Source organism: Cryptotermes secundus, unplaced genomic scaffold, assembly GCF_002891405.2.
Source record: "Cryptotermes secundus unplaced genomic scaffold, Csec_1.0 scaffold46, whole genome shotgun sequence".
NCBI lineage: Eukaryota > Metazoa > Arthropoda > Insecta > Blattodea > Kalotermitidae > Cryptotermes > Cryptotermes secundus.
This window is the reverse complement of record NW_019726221.1, coordinates 1198704-1219661: the sequence shown is the minus strand read 5'-3', so window position 1 is coordinate 1219661 and position 20958 is coordinate 1198704. Positions and strand designations below refer to the sequence as shown.

The 20958-nt window shown below is 38.4% G+C and overlaps 1 protein-coding gene across 4 annotated transcripts; it reads left to right on the top strand.

Annotated features, from left to right (window-relative positions):
• Positions 1-205: 205 nt before the first annotated feature.
• LOC111863862 (serine/threonine-protein kinase ULK3) lies at positions 206-20581 on the top strand. 4 transcript variants are annotated; one of them, XM_023850612.2, is made up of 8 exons: positions 209-583; positions 2846-2997; positions 5870-6084; positions 11432-11658; positions 12151-12412; positions 15212-15373; positions 19040-19312; positions 20105-20581. In XM_023850612.2, exons 1-8 carry the CDS (start codon positions 497-499, stop codon positions 20122-20124), a joined length of 1398 nt encoding a protein of 465 aa, XP_023706380.1. In that variant the 5' UTR covers positions 209-496; the 3' UTR covers positions 20125-20581. The 4 variants fall into 4 exon arrangements, with proteins under 4 accessions (XP_023706384.1, XP_023706380.1, XP_023706383.1 ...); XM_023850615.2 differs by lacking the exon at positions 209-583 and adding an exon at positions 595-741; XM_023850613.2 differs by lacking the exon at positions 209-583 and adding an exon at positions 818-1404.
• Positions 20582-20958: the final 377 nt, after the last annotated feature.

Sequence of the window (20958 nt, the reverse complement as noted above, 5' to 3'; positions counted from 1 at the left end):
CAATATATACAATGCTTCTGTCAATCCAGGCTCAGTACAGCAGATTATGCCCTATTTCTAGTAGTATTCGTTTCCACGGCAGTCTAGTCACTTGAACGGTCGTATGCCTGACCGCCGCCAAGTTTAAGCCTCTTATACTTTCTGTGTCGCGCTTCGCCTTGTCCGATGTTGCGAACATTCTCATTTTCATGATTTTGTATGACTTCTGCTTGTTTCCTGCATAATTTTGTTATATGGTTGGCAACCAATGATTTTTTTTTGTCTGTGGGTTCCAATTCTCAGCAGTTAAAAGAGGAAAGTAGGAGTGCGAATTGCTGTTGAAACACCAGCGTGAAGTGCAAAAACGCAAACGAGATAAAAATGTGTCTTTAAAGCAATAACTATCATTTAATATTGCACAGTAATTGGATTACTGTATATTACAGCCACAGTTAGTTGAATGCTTGTGGAAGTGAAATGTAGTAGACGTTGAAGAATTTTGTCTGCAACTACAACGATGTCACTACCGCATGTTAAGGACTATACACTAGTCGAAAAGTTAGGTTCGGGTAGTTACTCAGTTGTTTATAAAGGCTTTAAGAAGGTATGCAAAAAAATCGTTTCGAACTGCGTGCCTTTAGCGTTTCATTTCAGAAGAAGGCAGCATGTCCGTGCAAAACATTAGTAACCAACTACTAGAATACAGTTTCATAACCCCAAAAATAACAATCTACATGTTCTGTCTAATTTTGGGAAAAGGAGGTCTGCATATGTTTTTCATTATAGCTTATTTTCATCTTAGTTGCATTATATTAGTTACAGAGTGTATGAAGTTTGTTTTATCGAAATTTAAAGTAAACTTATTCTATATGAATCTGTTGATAATTCTACATGACTATTAATGTCTCTGTGGTATAGTGCTTAAGTAATTAAACACAGGGAGAACTTCACTTTTTTTACCCTTACATGATTGTTCAAATCAAGTTCAGAAATTTTATACTCTTTATCATTCACAAATAGATGTACGTACATGAGATTTAAGGTTATCACAGCGGTAGTTATGGGCTAAAACGCTTTGTAGTCAGTTGAAAGTTAACCAACGTTTTGAAGGAACATTCCCCTTCCAATTTTGCTTTGCCTGGCTGCTTCATGGTGGTTTCTTGCATGGCTTACTCTTCATCCCTGAAGATGGAGGGAACATATTCCTCCAAAATATTAATTGACTTTCAGTATACTGTGTGACATATCCCACAATATTGAACTCTGAGATATACAGATAATTGAGTGGTCAGTCTAAGACACTAAAAGGAATGGATCCAGTATTGAGCCTTGGCAGATTCCATGTTGAAGTTTACCCCAGTTAGAATAAGCATTTTTGTGAAAATCTGGACATCTGATCACGACTTTTTATTATTTATTCATAAGGTATGATCTAAACCACTTGCACAACTATTCCATAGTAAGCTAGTTGCATCAGTATTCTTTGACTAACACAGTGAGAACCTTTGGCAGGATTGTAGAAAATTATACCCAATACATAAGTGCTTGCAATTTCATGAGTAAGTTTGTATGGAACATATAAATATTTTATTATAGCATTATATTGTGTTTATTGTTATTATGCTTCCATATACACAATCTATTTATAGATATGCAATACATTAAAACTTTACAACATGTTTCAGCCTTTTGGTCATCATGAGGTATTGTACATGTACCTTTGATTTATTTTTCTTCTCCCTACATTGGCCAGTGTTTACATATGTGTGAATTTTGTGTCATGTTATTTACATTATTTACATATTAGTGCAATGACCTTGTACTCATAGTTGCAATATTGGAATGTCAGATATGTGGTTATGACACTTCTTATTAGTTAAAATGCTTAAATCATATTCAACAAATATAAAATTGTTGAATAATGTAGTTTTTGTGCCATTCTGCTATCGTGTTTTATCATTCTTTCACTTGTGATCTGAAATATATATTGTTTTGTTATTGTGAGTGTATTATGGGCCATATATTGGGGTTGGTGTATTTGATGAGTATATTTCTTACTTTGTGTTTGTGATTGTCAGGCATGATGATATTTTCTGGTGACTCAAAGCACAGAATACATCTGTAGAGATAAGCAGTTAATTCAAAGGCTGAAACATGTTTTGAACTTTTAATGAATAGACTGTGTTGATGGAAGCAAAATAATAAAGAAATTGTGTGTAACTTTGTTATTGGATGGGCCATTTCTAAAACCAGACTGTCCATTAGCCAAAACCATTGGCTGATTCTGTGAAGGTAAAGTGGTTGTGGCATAAGCTGACCACCTAATTCATCTAATGCTGTGATTAAGAATGCATGAAGTGATACATCTATTTCCATATGTCTTCATAATATGGGGTCAAATTAAGCACGGACAGTTTTGCATTTTACCTTTACCATTACTGTTGGAAAGTAAATGAAATTACATTTTATGTTGAATATACAGTAGCTACCTGTTCATAAGCCATATAGACGTAATTTCCTCAGACTTAGTATGTAAAATATGCACCACAAGGTACATAAATCAGTTCTCCACTTGTTTGGTTTTGAATCATGATTTCTTTGAAGGAAGAACATGCATTAAAATTGCTTGGAAAATATTTGGTTCTGAGAAGGGCAAAGTGAGTAGGTAATTCAGGATCATACATTCTCAGGAACTTAATGATTTGTACAGCCCACCTAGTACTAATAACTAGGGAAAGTCTTTGGTATTAGCAGTGTTAAACCCTTGGATTATGCTACCAGAGACTTACATTGAGTTCTCTAACAGAACTGTAATTTTGCTTGCATCATTTGCAGATTTAAATCAGAATGTGTTTTCTTTTAACAGAATGGTCCAAGAGAGGTAGTTGCTGTAAAGTGTGTGGAAAGGAAAAGATTGTCAAGAACAGCAGTGAACAACATTGTGACAGAAATCACATTACTTAAACTGTTAAAACATGAAAATATTGTGCAGATGAAAGATTTTCAGTGGGATGAAAGGTTTGTATTGCATACAGAATTGCAAATAAAATATAGCAGTTCCCCACCAACTTTGGTTCCCCCCCCCCAAGTCCCTTGTACTGTGGCCACTTCTGGCCTATTGTACCAGCCCCAGATGATAGGTGAGGGTGATTGTGGAGCAATTAGTGGAATGAAGATTGGCAGGGGAAACCAAAGTACTTGGAGAAAACCTGCCCCAGCACCACTTTGTCCACCACAAATCCCACTTGACCAGACTCGGGATCAAACCCGGGCCACCACGGTGGGAAGCCAGCGACTAACGGTTTGAGCTATGGCACGGCCTTGGTTTTTTCTAACTACAGACTCCAAATATATATTGTTTCTCCTTTATATGTAGCGTTTCCAGTTGGTTTTGTACACACATAGAAAAGAGAGAGGCGCAATAGCTGTGAGCAGGGTTGCAATGGGATCCAAAACTACTGTTCTAGTTCCCATATTGCCATTGCAGTTAAGTTATTCTGTGGTATTTAGTTTTGCTTTCTTTCCTTTTTTGGAAAAATAAAATTAGGTTTATGGGATCACCTTCCTTCCTGTGTGTTTTTGTGTCTGTCCCCAACTCCTGAAAGATGGAATAGTGCAGTCAGAGAATCACCACGGAGATGGCCATTGCTAGACAACAGCTTAGTAATTAGGTCTTTCAGCTTAGGATTTTGCACACTGTGACTGACTGCTAACCATGGTTCTCAGTCAAAGTCAGAGTTACTTTACAACTGGCTGTTTAACACCAATCAGTTCGTCTTGACGTCAAGCAACTTCAGACCCACGACTAGCGATTTTTTCCCCAGCTGAACACACACGATAATAGTCCTTATGTACATCCTCTCTGACGAGTAGATGTGTTTGTCTTTTTTGAATATGCTTAGCCTTTTGTGAAATGTACATTTGTGCATATGAATGCACCATGACCTACAGTGATCTGCTAGTAGCATGTTACTGAAATATTCTTCCTTTTGCACTACATACAAATCCTCTTGTCAGTACAGTCTTTGCAGAGTATGTAATGCCCATCTTACATATCTTATGCTACATCAGCAGCTTGGGGGCGTGCGGTAGCCATCATCTATGAGCAGATTGTCTAGAAAATGTGGGAACCTCAACATCTCACAACCCTACGGGCCTCCACGGCCTGTTTCAGGGATACCTTTACTTTTTACTTTTACATCAGCAGCTTAGTCACCTGAACACGTGTAAGCTCGACCATTGCAAAATTTAAGCCTCTTATATTTTCTGTGTATGACTTAAGTTTGTCCTATACCACAAAGTGTTCATTCTCATGATTTTATATGACTTCTGCTTATTGCCTGCACAATTTTATTTATAATCATAAACATACAGAAGGTTTAAAGCTGTATGTAAATCATAGACCGGTGTGCACCATGGAAAATTTCCAGTGGTGCGCAGAACCTTATTTTGCTGCTGCTGCAATATGTTCTGAAGGCCTTGGCTTCAGTCATTGCTGTGTACAGTCCCCATGTAATCCTCTTATCGAAGATGACGCCGAGATATTTTACATGATTGACAGAGGGGATATTCCATCCAGTCAGTGTAAGATGAGCCTCAAGGGGACTAAGTCTATGAGAAAAGAAGATGGCCTTAGTCTGTTTTCATTGATTTTTGTGTTCCACTGCTCACACCACATCTCGATAGCACTGAGTCATATGATTACATAAATAAGAGGACCAATCAAAATGTCATTGATCATACCGCACCACACATTGGTAGAGAAACGATGCTGAAAACTTGTTTCCACAGTACCAAGTGGACTGTAGTGAGGCCATCGATGTGAGTTACGTGTGTCGTTGATTCCATTACGGGTTAAAGTAGCTTAATCAGTGGGTAGTATTAATGGAAGCAATTGGCAGTTTGTGTGTAACCAATGACAAGATTCTAGACACATGGCACTGTCCCCTGTGTATAGATGTAGCACACATTATGGGGGAAATGGATACAAGCCATCATCATGCAATATTTGCCATACACATGTTTGTGAAACACTGAGATGTGTAGAAAGTCTTCATGTGCTAGTTGTAGGGCTATGCTGTACCATTTTAAGAATGTTTTCCTGTTCTTCCACATGTTATTGATGTGCTTGTTCAGATGAAACATGAGCACCGGGAAGCATACGACACTCACAAAATGTATTGGACTCCTTGGAAAGCAATCTACGATCCAGAATTCTGAGCGTAGGAAACCACCGATGGTATTCTTTAACATCAGCAATGGTAATCCCATTGCAGAAGCCATAAATATACAGCATATCAGCGTATTCAGCATTTTTGTGCAGCATTTTTCACAGTACTCCTACAAAATGTGACTATCAACAGTCACAAAGGCCAACTGATGCTTCAGACGGATGTGCAGTATGGCAGGACATAATTGGGTGCCAAATCCATACTGCTGTACAGTGAAATAGCTCTGTCTCGGAAACCGTTCGGAATAGGACACATGTACATGTACATTTTTTTGCTTAGAATGACCAATAATGTGACCTCCCAGAATATATCTGTATATTAGTCTGGAAGAAAGCTGGACCATATGGAAAGCATTAGCTTTCTTATATCTATAGTAATTGTTCGCATTATTTGCGACAAAGTGAAGAAATGTCTCCTTCAGTACACATGGAGTTACTGACAGACAGGACACTGTACATGTAATGCCATCTTCATGGTTCATCAGGCTTTGGAACAGTGGGCAGGTGTACAGATTTTTGTCAGGATGGTTATGTTTATATATGCATATATTTATAGTCATGTGGTAAGTTAAAAGTTTGTCAGTGCAGTTTTGTACAGAATTAATGGAAAGGGAAAGCTATAGTTTGTGAGTCTAGACATTTCATTTTCTATTTTTTCAGATATATTTTTATTATTATGGAGTATTGTGAACATGGAGATCTGTCACATTTCATACGCAAACGACGAAAGTTACCTGAAGCAACATGCAAGAAGTTCTTGCAACAGCTTGCCTTAGCTTTGAAGTTTCTTAGATCTCATAATGTGTGCCACATGGATCTTAAACCACAGAACTTACTACTAACCTCCACACCAAACCTGACGCTAAAATTGGCTGGTAAGTATCTGAAGTTTGTTGTATGGTTTCAGTTTTTGGGACTAGGCCTTATTGAATGTTGAGGGTTTTCTTTTAGTTGCCATTTTCAGGATTAATGACTGTGGGAGGCGTTTGGTGGCTCTTATATAGCTCTTGAATTAAGCATTATGTTGGAGGTGAAGCCATGATTGGACGAATGGAGGAGTATCCATGTGGCTAGTGAAAAGGTGTAATGAAAAATGTTTCACCTCTTTTCACTAATCACATGGACACACCCCCATTGGTTAGCATCATGCTCCCTTGTTCATTCGGTCATGGCTTCACCTTGAACATAATGCCTAATGCTAGAGCCATATACAAGTAAGAGCTACCAAACCTCTCCCAGAGTTGTTAGTCCTGTGGGTGGTAACTGCAAGGTTTGTCAAACATAACATAACAAAATGTTAAAAGATACTCAACATTGAACATGGCCTAGTTGTGAAAGCCAAAACCACACATCGAGTATATAGTTATTAACTTACATATTTGTGTACACCACATCTGATAAAGCTCAAGCAAAAAACACTGAATATAGATTCTGTTAAAATTAATTATTATATCAATCTCCTGACTAGAAGTATTGTTGCATGTTACTAAGAATTACAGTATAATATTGTATTGTAGCATCCTGTTGCACTGTGTCTACTTTTTATTCAGATATTCGCTGCTGTCTTGCAACTCGCATTAAAAGTTTTAAACATGGGGCACATATGTGGGATTATAACTGATACAATGGACTTCATAAAAACAGAAAAAGGGAAAGCATTTAAACTCATTATAAAAATGCCATATATACAAAATCGGTAAAAACAAGCAACACATGAACGATACATATACAGGTTGTCCGGATGAAGGGTATCCAAAATAAAATCGTTATATCTCAGAAAGAATTTATTATACACATTAATGGGCTACACCTTTACAAAAGGAAACTATCAAAGTTTTTTCTGCATATATAACTTTCGCAATAAATTTAAATGTGAGCTCCCTAGGTGGCACAACAAATATCCAGGCTTGAAGCATGTTTGGTGTTACCATAGCCACAGCGTCCCTTATGCGGGCTTTCAGGTGTTGAAGGTAATTGATCTTAACCTGGTAGACAATGTTCTTCATATAACCCCATAAGAAAAATCCTCTGGGGTTAAATCTGGCAACCTAGGAGGCCAAGTGATTGGTCCACCTCTGCCAATTCATATCCCAGCCATCTCTGTCCAGGTGATTCCTAACATGGTGGCAAAAATGTGGCGGCATATGCGCATAAGCCGGGTACGAAAAAAAAGCTTTCAGAATTTTCCTTCCCAATGACACAAAGCAGATACATGTATGACAATTAGTTTTCGAGATACAAATTCTTTATTTTGGATACCTTTCATCTGGACATCCTATATTAATACGAAGGGCATTCAAGTTCTAAGGTCTCCGATTTTTTTTCTCAGGACTGGGAGCAGATAGACACATGCGGTTTAGTTTAAAATACATGTGCACTCTTTGTGAATGTGTGACAGAGATGGCAGCACTGTACGGCACACAGAACTCTAGTGGTGGCGGTGAGAATGAAGAGTGTTTTTGATACCTAAAATGGCGATGTTTTCGTTACAAGAACAGCGAGTAATCAGTTTTCTCCACTTGCGTGGTGCGACACCCATTGAAATTCATCGCCAGTTGAGTGAGACGTGTGGTGATGGTGTCATGAATGTGAAAAATGTGCGTTCGTGGGTGCTACAGTTCAAAGAAGGCCGAACGTCATGTGACAACGAACCAAAACTATCTCAGCCTCGCACCAGCTGGTCTGACAACATGGTCGAGCGAGTTGAGAAAGTTGTTTTGGAGGATCGCCGATTGAGTGTGGAAAACATCGCCTCCAGAGTTGGCATTTCCATGGGATCTGTGCATACAATCCTGCATGAAGACCTGCAAATGCAGAAAGTGCCCTCCAGGTGGGTGCCACGAATGCTGGCGGACGACCACAAGGCTGCGCGCATAGCAATTTTTCCAGGCGATGTTGACACATGATGAAGGCATGAATGGGACTTTTTTTCATCATTTGTGACAATGGATGAGACATGGATGCCGTTTTTCAATCCTGAAACGAAGCACCAGTCAGCTCAATGGAAGCACACAGACTCACCGCCACCAAAAAATTTCAGGTAAGCGCCAGTGCTGAAAAAAATGATGGTGGCCATGTTTTGGGACAGCGATGGCGTAATCCTTACTCATTGCGTTCCAAAGGCCACTACGGTGACAGGTTCATCCTACCAAGATGTTTTGAAGAACAAGCTCCTTCCAGCACTGCGAGAAAAACGGCCGGAAAATGCTGCACGTGTGCTCTTTCACCAGGACAATGCACCAGTGCATCAGACGTATGCGACGCAGCAGTTTCTTCGTGAAAACAACCTTGAAGTGGTTTCTCATGCTCCCTACTTGCCTGACCTAGCTCCTAGCGATTTTTGGCTTTTCCCAACGATGAAAGACATTCTCCATGCTCACACATTCACCAGTCGTGCCGCTATTGCATCAGCGATTTTCCAGTGGTCAAAACAGACTCCTACAGAAGCATTCATAGTGGCCATGGAATCATGGCATCGACGTGAAAAATGTATATGGCTGCAGGAAGATTACGTTGAAAAGTGACAAGTTTCAAATTTTTTGTATGATTATTGTGTGAGAAAAGAAATCGGAGACCTTAGAACTTGAACGTGATATTTGAAACAGTTACTCACCCATAGAGCTGAGACCTTCTTGAGAAACTGTCAATTGTGCAGCTACTCAAGAACTTCCCAGCATTTTATGGAACTTTCTCAAACCTTTGGTCACTTCATCTCTCTTTGGTACAAATATTCTCCACAACACCCTGTTCTCAAGCACCCTCAGTCTGTGTACCTCCCTTAATATTAGAGACCAAGTTTCACACCCATACAGAACCACAGGAAAAATTATAGTTTTGTATATTCTAATTTTTACGTTTTTAGACAGCAGACAAGGAGACAAAAGATTCTGGACTGAATGGTAGCAAGCATCACCTGAATTCAGTTTCCTCTTAATTTCCTCCAGAATCGTGTTTTGATTTGTGATCTTCATTCCCAAATATCTGAACTGTGCCACATTTTCAAAGGCTCTATAAGTTATCTCTGTGTTATGATTTTACATAGTTCACTTGCGGTCTAAAATCATGGAGAGTTCTACTGATGACACATCAACATACAAGTATACTTAGTTTATACTTAGTTTTTAGCAGATAAAATCAATCTTAAATGTTTTCATATCAGGGCACAAATAATTTCATGTTCTATACCAAACATAACATGCTTTCAGACACTGTCAAAATGGAAACATGAAGCTGTAGGAATTTTTATCATGGATAAAAAAGAATATGTTTATTCTTCACTTTCATAGTTTGTTCAGCATATTATGTCAGTACAAATAGTTACATAATTAGTTGTGCAGTACCAATCAGTTCAGTTTCACTGCTTGTAATAGAAGTGCTAAATATCAGCCAACATTATGCCTTTCTTTCGTTCTATTAGCTTGAAAAGTACATGGATGCGCTAATTGCTGTTTTAACATTAAACAGAACCACTGAAGAAGGTACTGTTGTTTCCCCATGTACCCAGTCAAGGGTCAAGTTTCTTTTTTATGTATATACTTCAGATAACAGTATTCGGATATAAATGAAAAATCTGACCTGGTTTGTTTGATCATTCCAGAAGGAAGTCATAGGGCCTACACTCTACTCTCTGAGAGAAGCTCATTTCATATGCAACCCAACAAGTGCTAGTTGATGTACAGCATCAAACACTTCCCTCTTCATTCTTGCACATTGTATCTCCTGCAGCCAGATGGTGCTGATGGTATGAATGCACCTACCTCCGTCAGACTTCACAATACCATTGCAAGCATATACCTGTTGGGGGTTGCCTCTGATCTGGATACTGCTTCATGCAATTCTGACTTTTCCATTATAAGCCATACATGAAACGCATATTAGAATACTCCACATTACTAAATCGTACAGTCCTGTTTTGCTGTTATCAGTGATTTGCCATCAAATTTAATGTGAATCATAAATGAATGCAGTAAGTGCTCCATCTAGGAATGTTATGAAGGCTCCATTACACGAACATCCAAAAAAGCCAAGACTGAAATTCTGATATCTGTATCTTTGCTTGGAAAAATTTGTATGTGTTCTATTCCAAATTATCACTCAGCAACCTCCAAATACTAGGCTATAGGTCTTTGAGTCACCTTGTATATTCTAACAGGTTCGTGCCTTTGTTTTCGTTCTCATTTCTTCCTTTTCATAGAATTGGATGCTGGCTGATGGACTGTTATACGTACTTTCTGATCAGATGGTGTCATGCTGTCACAAGGATCTAATTGGAGGTTACATCTGTGCTTGTTAAATATAATTTTACTTACCTGATATTACATTAGCTGTTGAAAGTTATGTCTTTGACATCTAAGCACATTCCTCCAGACAAGACCCACACACATTCAGAGCCAGCATATATAAACACATGAGTCATGCCTTAACATAAAGGGACTTCTGCCACGGTTTATTTCTGTGAGTCATTACATGTTTCTTCTAGTGACCAGTCATTTATGAGTATTATTTGTATTCATGGTGTCCAACCATAGTATGCTGCACTGGAATTACTTATAAGCTTTTTCAGCAGGACCTTGTGCAGGCAAACACTGCATAAAATGTAATGTGAAGTGTGCAAGTTAATATTTGGAATCAGAATGCATCCATTGCTATACAATGGCTAGCAATTCCTAGGCAGCGAAGCCTAGGAAATTATTGCCCCACAAATGAAAGTCTAACAGTGGTGTTTCCACTGTTACAAACGAATTGTTTGAGGCAGACATGTATTCCCACGTTCATTGCATAACAACATGCAGAATTAACCCTTTGACAAGGTACTCCCTATTCAGTCCAAGAGCAAGTTATAACAGTCCACGTCGGCCAGAGACCACCAGAGTTTGTATTCGACTTTAGCAGCAGAGTTCTTATCCGACAAGAGCAGAAGTGTTGTAACACTGAAGGAGAAATGTCTAAAGGACGTTATAAGTGGAGAATAACTGTAAGTGTGAGTGTAAAAGTGACTGTCCAATAAAGGCATTCATTGAAATCTGAGAACCCACGCAATTTCTTGTTGCATTGCATAGCAAATGTGCAACATTCTTAATGATGCAATATTGAATTATCATATAATGTAAGCATACCGGATTGAAGAAATTATGCACTACATTAAATTTTGAATATCAGTTTAAAGTGACATCTCCAAATAATTATTTGTAAGACCAAGATTATATTTCATGCACTTTCTAGATTTTGGACTTGCCCAGTACTTGTCTGCAGAAGACCAGAACAGCTCTCTGAAAGGCTCTCCGCTTTATATGGCACCCGAGATAATATTGAAGCATGAGTATAATGCCCAAGTTGATCTCTGGTCTGTTGGAGTTATCATGTATGAATGCCTTTTCGGAAGAGCTCCATATTCGTCAAATGACTTCAAAGAGCTGGCTGAGAAGATAAAACTGCAGATTCCTATTGAGGTAGTTTTTCATAATCATGCATGAACCACTCTCATATTGCATCTGTATATTAGAAAATTTTAAAAAATTGAAATTGATTGTTTAAGGCTTTCGCAGTTGTTTGATACTAATGTTGATCCTGTTTTGGGGTGGTAGGTCTATGTAGAAGTTGGTTGTGTTGCTGATTTTTTAAGAGATCCATACTACAGTGTACTTCTGCTGATTTCTTGCTTGGCTTACTTTTTGACCCTAAAAATGGAATTAATGTATTAATGTATGTGTAGGGGTCTCTCCAAATAACACAGCATGACAAGCCAGAAGACCATACTCTTCACAGTGACCACTGCCAGAACCTCAAATACAGTTCTAGAAACTGTTATGCTGCCTTGAGGATCGGAGAAAACCCACAGCTAGCCAGTCCATGGCAAAGATTAAAATCAGGCATACGTAGATGCATAACCAAAGTAGTAACCTGCTCAGAACTAATCAATTGAAACTGACATTTGTTAACAGGTTCCTCCTGGATCACAAATATCATCATCTTGCAGAGACCTTTTGATGTCTCTTTTGCAGCATGATCCAGAGAAAAGAATAAATTATGAAGCTTTCTTCAAGCACAGTTTTCTAGATTTAGAGCATATGCCAACACCTGAGTCATATCAGAAAGCTGTGGATCTAGTATGCAGTGCTGTCAGACATGATGCAGAGAATAATTATCTAGAAGCTTTCACCCTCTATATTGAATCATTACAGTACTTCATTCCATTAGTTAATGGTAAGTTACATTTGATGATTCCATAAAGGTATATGGCAAGGGTTATTTCATGTCACTAGAATTATATTTGAAATTTTCCATTCATGGTCTCTTAATTAATTTTCAGTTTATTTAACAACACTTTCAATAACTCAGCCTTGATAGCACCAAGTGAAAGCACTTACTGAATAGTGAATTGGAAAGGTTGTAGAAGTAAACAGTCTTATCCTAATTTGATATACTATCCCAGCATTTGCCTGGAGTATCTTAGGAAACCCATGAAAAATCTTAACCAGTGTCTGGAGCAAGATTTTAACCCAAGACTTCCCAAATGTGAAGCAGGATTGTCATAAACTGAACACACCACTTTTGGTAATGTCTGTTGGCTGATATGTATTTATGTACATTTTGGATGTTAAATTTACTTCTGTTTTCAGGTAATTGACTGCTGCTATACTAACAGATTTTATAGTGGCCTCCGTAGTCTAGAGGTAATGTTCCCACCTCATGACTCGTAGTACACGGGTTCAAACCCGGCGGAGGTCGTGGAATTTTTAAGGGTGGAAAAATTCAGGGAACAAGTCCTCCGGGAGGGACTTTAAGCCATGGGTCCTGTGTCGTAGCTTTACGGCGCGTAAAAGAACTTCATATCTCCTAAGGAGATCACTGAGCCAAATTCAAGGACATTTCCCGCCCAACAGTAGTCTCTAACACCTCTGATAGATGGGGGAAGCATTATAGATACCGCCAAGCCAGTAGAGACCGAACTCGCTGGCTTGGTCGGGACTGATGGTAAGCACCAGTATCGGTAGGGTATAGAGACTGGTAGAATATCATAGAGGGAAGCACAATAGATCAAACTGGTCGCGGTGCATGGGGAAACCCACCCTCTCCAATAACTAACTGACTAACAGATTTTTATTATATCTATGTAATGATGGTGGAAGTATTTTGGATTAGATGTGATATCTTCTGGGTTAACCCTGCTGTGTAGTGGTTAACATTAATTGTCATGCTGCATAAGCAACACACAACACTATTTTAAAAATTCAATTTTTAACTATATTATAATGAAACTGTATTGATGATATGGCTGGCCAGTGTGTGTGGAATGGCAAGGTGTGAATGTGAATTTGACAGTGGTTTTTCCATGGCCTGTGTATATGGTCTTGACAACTTGTGCTGTCTGTGTGAGGCCTGACTATACATTTTATTGGACCAAGGACGTATGATGTGTAGTCATCATGAATTTGTAAAATGTGACATGTTTTATGTCCAGCCCTGTGGGGAGATGATTGGATCCATGAAGTGAAAATAAATGTAAATGTAAATGTAGTCTGCTCTCAGACACTCCACACCTGTGTTCTACCTTTAAAGTGAGAGACCAGATTTCACACCCATACAGAACAATGTGTAAAATTATCATTTTTGTATTTTAATTTTTGGAATGTGATACCATGTATGTTACGAAATGTCTACTAAGGTGGGGTCAAAAGTCCTACGGTAGGATGCTAATGGGCCAGGTAGGTCATTAATGCCTGTTTTATTTAACACATAATACAGTAGTATTTAATTCTGATATAAAAAATAAAGAAAATACAATGGACCTAGTAGATGGTCCTCAATACATAAATACACAACGGTGAGGATCCAACTCTTTCGTTCTGCTGTATCCTAGGTAGCCCATCCTTTTGTTAATTTTGTAGAACTTAATTTAGTAAGATATGGGGCCTCCCCAACCTGATTGGGGTCAAATAACTTGGTAAGGCCGAATTTATTTACTTACAGTCCGTTGGCCCAAGTTCGAACCCCCCCCCTTTTCGTTCAAGATAGGGCCCACTAGGGTGTCCTCAACTCCCTGCCGGCTGCTCCTGCTGTTCCTTTTTCCACGGTGTCGTCGCTGCCAGAGGAGCCTACGCTACCTCTATCTCGAGCGTCTCGTTACCCACTGCCTTGTACACTACTGCCCCCCCCCCAGACATAAGGGTGTGGGGCCGCGTATACAGGACTGTCAAGTGTCTTCCACAGGCAGTGTTGCTACATCACCGATGCTTTTCAAAAGTAGCCTCGACAGGAGCATCACGCTCGTAACATGTAGTCTGGCAGAAATTTTGAAGTCCTGTAAAACATGAGTAAATATTGCATGGCATCCTCTAAAACAGTATACTTCAGTCACAAACATGAGAATCTCAGCTCTCACATAATTACTGTGTTTATTAGAGAGACAGGAGACTGGATGTTCTGGGTGTCTGCACATAATTTCTTCATTAATATTGTGTTGATTTGTTAGTCATACTAATTGGTTGCAATGATCTTACTTACTTACTTACTCATGGAGTTGAGCCCTTCTGGAGGAGCTGCCAATTCTGCAGCTACTCAAGAATATCCCAGCATTTTATGGAACCCGAAGGTTCATTACAGTGTTCACAAGAGCCCTTCACTGGTCCCTATCCTAAGCCAGATCACTCCAATCAATACTGTCCCATCCTGTCTGTCTAAGATCCATTTTAATATTGTCCATCCACCTATGCCTTGGTCTTCCCAGTGGTCTCTTTCCTTCTGGCTTTCCAACCAATATCCTATATGCATTCCTTGGCCCCCCCATTCATGCTACATGTCCTGCCCACCTCATCCTCCTTGACTTGATCATTCTAATTATACTTGGAGAAGAGTACAAGTTATGAAGCTCCTCATTGTGCAGTTTTCTCCAACCTCCTGTCACTTCATCTCTCTTCGGTCCAAATACGTATTCTCCTCAACACTCTGTTCTCAAATGATGCAATGATGTTATATTATATAAATGAAGTCCTTACTTTTAAGCTGAAATGGATGTCAAGAAGAAGGCTGCAATGCGCAGCAAAGTAAATGAATACATTAAACGTGCAGAGGACCTTAAAAGGATAATATATGCCAAGGAAGACAGTGGAGCAGGAGGCCAACTGCAAACTTACGAGAAAATAAGATTGGATGCTACTGAGTTAAGTATGTTGAATGTTATGTTCTTTTACAATAACATTCTGATACTTTAGGGTCTCCTATAGTATGCTGGGTCATTTTAACTTTCTAAAAACTTGTACTCTTTATATTTTATGAAAAACCGTTTATTCTATGAATGTTGAACTAAATGACTTCTCAAAATTTTCAAGAACATTTTCTGATATGTTACATATGAAATTAAAAACTCTTAATATAGTACTAGAGTCACACTCTGATCGTCAGATACAGTTTGAAAATATCATTTTGAGTTTGTATTTTGTCAGTGTATCCCCAATATTAAATAAAATCAGAATCCGTAGTCATAACAAACTTTTCATTCCAGGCCAAAATTTTGGTTTTGTATGAAATACACTGTGTAACCTTTTACCTTCTTGTGGAGGCTTTCTTAACTTTGTTCTGTCACTGGGTTGAATGAGAGGTTAGTACCTTTACCTCAGGTAGAGGGCCCCTGATGCCCATTTGATAGCAGGTTTTCCTTTAAAGTGCCTGTCAAATTGTCCAATATGGTCAAAATTAAATTTGTACAATGAATGGCAAGAACATGATGATCAGTTCTGCAAAAGGGGATTTCTTTTTCTACATATAGTAAAGACAGTAACAGTAGACAGTTTTCTTTGAACTTTAAAGAGCCGGTGCCCCAGACAGTTTGATATCTGAAGTGTTTAGTTACAGATGTTGAGAACCCACAGATTTGATCTTTAAGTTCATTGTTTTTAATTGCATTTTTAAAGGTTTTTGTTAGATGTTCTATTAAAACTCTGTGGTTGTGGCAGTGGGCCCAGTTATGGAATGCTTTTGTACCTTTTTAATTTACGTTGAATTATTTAATGTAGCTAGGTTAAAGTTGGTCGAGACCTATGATTCTCAAGGGAGTGAAAACTGTGATCTTCTGGCCTGTGTCACCATATTGTCTGATATTTATGTGCCATAATCATAGAGGCACATTCTGCCTCCATTTTCTGGGTAGAAGTGAACCAAGTTGAGAAAGTGTCTGGTATGTAGAAGAAAGGTGAAAAAAAAATGGGTCGCGATTGATACCAGTGACAAATCAGAGTGATGAAGGAGAAGAAAATATGAGGCACCATTTCATCCTCCTTGACTTGATCATTCTAATTATACTTGGTGAAGAGTGCAACAATTTTTGTAGTTTTGACCATTTGTCCAAAGAATCCATCCAAATCTGAGGTCCTCTGTAACATTTTGTAACAAACTTGTTTTTTATGGTGAGGAGTTGGTAGCCCCACCCCACCCCACCCTCCCAAAGCTGGAGGACCACACTTTGTCTGCTGTCCATAACTCCTAATTCAGTGTATTCTCAGCTACCTTCCATATCTGGAAGCCATCTCCTCCATCCACAACCTGAGGACATGCCATGCTGTGGTGACAGGGAACCCACCTAGCTTGGATTGAGTAGATACTAGATTCTGGATTCACACTTTTCTCACTAGGTGGCAGTGCATATGTGTGGCTGATGAAAATGCACAATGAGTGCAGTATTATGAAATTATATCAATACAGTGACACTTCAATTTTACGATCTCAAATTTTACATTTTTCTGGATTTATGCACTTTTTTATGGTCCTGGTGAAATACCCATAACAGTAATATTAAACTTTAATGGGTTTTAGGTTTCTGAAACTTTACATTTTCCATAAATTTGCACTTTATTTTTCAAGTCCTGGCTACAAGAATTTGCCCAGTTTTATGGACAACAGACCTTCCCTGTTAGCAGTCACAAGTAGTTTGAAAATGCATATCATATAGCTGATCCACAGGTTTAAGTGATTCATGCATGCACCCTGTGTCTCACTACTACATAGAATGCATGAGCAGTTATTTCCTGTGCTGCAGTCCAAACAGCAGGCAAGTGCCATAGGCCAGCTTTGAACCTGATGTGTCCTGGTGTAAGAGTAACTAAGCAAGTGTAGTTTGTCTGTCCCATGTATCACAAGTTTGCCAAAGATGACCATTACAGCACAGCAACCACTGTGTTTTCATAAGTGAAAACATCTAACAGATATGCACCCAGGTAAATTATTCAATTTTCCTATGCCCAAATGACTTAACTCCTTAAAGACCAAATTTTATTATAGACTAAGATGAATTTCATGGCAAGAGGATGAAAACCTAAATCATTTACAATAAGTAATATAATAAATATTTTAACACAAGTTGATACACATACTGGAACACATGTTGAACTGGCATCATGCTTGGGAACTCAGTGTCCACACTAAACATCGCTGAAATGTTCGTCACTGGAGGAACTGGAATCTGCACTTGCTGCATATTCCAAGCAAGCATTTGAGAATAATGCTTCCATAGATGGCACCCACCTCAAGGAGAAGGACTTACACATCTCTGCTTGTCTGGAAATAGCCAACTTTTCTTCTTCCAATGGTAGAATCAGCAGATTTAACATGGGACACAGTATTGCTTACAGAAATCTATCAGGAGATACCAGACATGTTGATTCAGAAACTGTAGAAGACTGGAAAAATTGACAAATGATGGAAGAAATTGAAGATTATGACCTCTATGATGAAAATAATGCTGATGAGACAAGTCTATTTTTCATTCTACAACCTTGCAAAACCCTCACTTTTTAAGACACTTTTGCCATGGTGGTACAAGTTCTAAATAGGTGGTTACTGTGCTTCTCACATGCAATGAAGATGAAAACAAAGAAGTCCACATTGCTTCAAGAATGTCAAGAGACCACCTGTAAAATATGAAGCAAACACAAATTCTTGGATGACCACCACAATATTTTATTATTACCTCACACAGCTAGGTAGAAAACTGGGATGTTGTGACCCAAGTTTACACTGTGCTCTATATCTCATTTATCTTGATTAAATAGACTATGTTCCGGTACTACTCTGACCTTCATATCAGCTGAAAATCTTGTCTGTCAAGTGTAAACTGTCTGTATTTACAAGGAGATACTGTTTGCATCCATTGTTTCTACATCCAGTCACAGGGTGAAAGAGACTGGATGACTAACCCTAAAAACATTGTGCATTTCTGGGATCCCCTGTAAATGCATGACAGTATATATTAGGGTGAGATAGGACAGTCAGCAATTTAATGCCTGGATAAATTGGCCATCACAGGAAATGGAAAACAACAGATTCATCACTTTCTGCTGCAGAACATTGGTAACCTGTCCAAGAAAACCAGATGAATGGGTTGGATCATCAGGGAACATCATGAACAGGGAAGGTGGATTCTGCCTAGGAAAGTCAGAAAAATTTCTTATTTACACCACAAAGCAACACATGAATGTTTTTATTTGGCTTCTCTGTGCCTGTGGTTCTAGAAGTTGCTCTTTCTTCTCATTCTTCCATAAACCTGAAGAGGGCTGTCTTGTTTTCCTTCTGTACACTGTTTGTGTGAAAGGGTGGATGTCTTCATTTCCCCACTTATAGCTCTAGGTGATGCCTCCTATTCTCTGTGACCCATTTCTTTTCTCCCTTCTGTGTAACCAATCACTTTCACAAGCTAACTTACTTGTACCTTTGCAATTGACATAATATGTTCTTTAGAAATGGTGGTCTTACTTCCAGACTACGTGTGTTTACATGTTTATGTACATAATACTGAGCCATTTGTCTTTTAAGTTGACTTCTTTAATTCTTTTTTGCTAGGTCAGTTATGTAATGCAACTCCTGCAATAGCAGCAGCATTAGAAATTGGCTCTTCAGCAGAACAGTATGTATCAGAGGGTCATTATCAGAGTGCTCTAGATAAATTTCAGTCATGTCTTGGCATTTTGATACCCTTGCTAAATAATGAACCAAAGGGACATAGACGTGATCTTCTTTACAACCAGATTCAACTTTGGATGACACAGGCTGAAAGTACAAAAGCACTGCTACATGTTGCAGATTTTAAAGATGCTGTTATTCCAGATAACACAGGTAAATATTGCTCTGAAATTATTATAAAATGATTTGACAACGCCGTCCAGTGTGACTCAGTATACGTATATTCATATACAGTGCCTTTACATGTTTCGGTCAGTTGTGACCATCTTCAAAAGGCAATAACAACATGCTAAGGTAGTGGTATTACATAGATCATAGTACATATGCGTAAACTTTCATATAAAGATTCATAATTATTAAAGTTAAAAGGTGTTTAAGTTAGTGATATATTATTAATGTTCTTAATATTTAAAATCTTGAACTGCTGAGGTTTGTGTCTCTGTGCCTCTTCTGTCAAAACAGGAGATTTGGGTGTTATTTGCCATCCTCTGAGGTCTGGGCAGCATTGTTTTCCCCTTTTTTATGATTCGTTAAGGATCTGCAATTATAATATGGGTATTTGTATATAAAAGTGTATGTACTTTTTTAATAGCAGAGATGACATGACATTGTAAACAGAACTTTATCCTTTCACCAAGACAGTGACCCTCTCAACAGGACTCCCAACAGGAAAGGCTAATAGCTCTTAACAGAATTCCTTTGCCATAGATGCTGTAGGCATGCTTTAAATGAAGGGGTATTTTAGCATCACAGCATTGCAACACTATGCTGTACATATGCCATTATAATAGTATGAAATGCAGGCAATAAAGATCTGCACTGCTCTATGTCTTGAAAAGAAAGAAATATAAACAGTTGACATCCAGATGTTTTGTAGCATGTATTAAGACAGGAAACTTGAAATGTAAAAGTTATTAATGGGATTTTTTTCTTCTGTATTTTCAGGATCTTGTCATATCCATTGACTCCTCAAAAGCTGCGCAAAATCTAGTCAATATCATAAACATCTACGAGTTTTAAATTCTCATTATCTGTTGATGATACTGTGCTTTGCTAATGTGTGCATATGGATCACAACCAGCAGCAGATTTATTCTAGCAAGGAGGAGCTTCTCACATTATTGCTCTCCGTTGGCCTTGTTGTTATTGTAGCTTATTGTTAAATCTCTGTTATGAATTGAACAATTATAATCACAAAGGTACAAATATTAAAGAAAGAAGAAAATAAACTCATTTCAGAAAATTCCTACAAACCATTTTCTTAAACTGAGGGTGTTTGAGAACAAGGTGCTGAGGATAATATTTGGACCAAAGAGGAATGAGGTGGCAAGAGGATGGACAAAACTGCACAACGAGGAGCTTCATAACTTGAGCTCTTCTCCAAGTATAATTAGAGTGATCAAGTCAAGGAGGATGAGATTGGCAGAGGATGTAGCTTCAATGGGAGAGAAGAGAATTTTGGTAGAAAGGCCAGAAAGAAAGAGACCAAGATGTAAGTGGGTGGATAATATTAAAATGATCTTAGAGAGATAGGATTGGGTGGTATGGACTGGATTGATCTGGCTGAGGATAGGGACCAGTGGAGGGCTCTTGTGAACTCGGCAGTGAACCTTCAGGTTGCATACAATTTTTGGATATTCTTGAGCAGCTGCACAAGTGGCAATTTTTCAAAAAGGGCTTATCACCTCTGAGTTAGTTTTAGTTTGTTTGTTTGTTTGTTTGTTTGTTTGTTATATTTCTAGTTGGAATGTGCAAGATTTTTTTTCCCAGTTTAAGGCAAGAATTTAGATATGAATTAAA

Excerpts from the sequence above, each read along its gene's own strand:
- LOC111863862 (XM_023850612.2), top strand. The coding sequence starts at position 497 with ATGTCACTACCGCATGTTAAGGACTATACACTAGTCGAAAAGTTAGGT. Across the intron at positions 6,085-11,431 it reads CCTGACGCTAAAATTGGCTG|ATTTTGGACTTGCCCAGTAC; the intron begins GTAAGTATCTGA and ends TGCACTTTCTAG. Across the intron at positions 15,374-19,039 it reads ATTGGATGCTACTGAGTTAA|GTCAGTTATGTAATGCAACT; the intron begins GTATGTTGAATG and ends CTTTTTTGCTAG.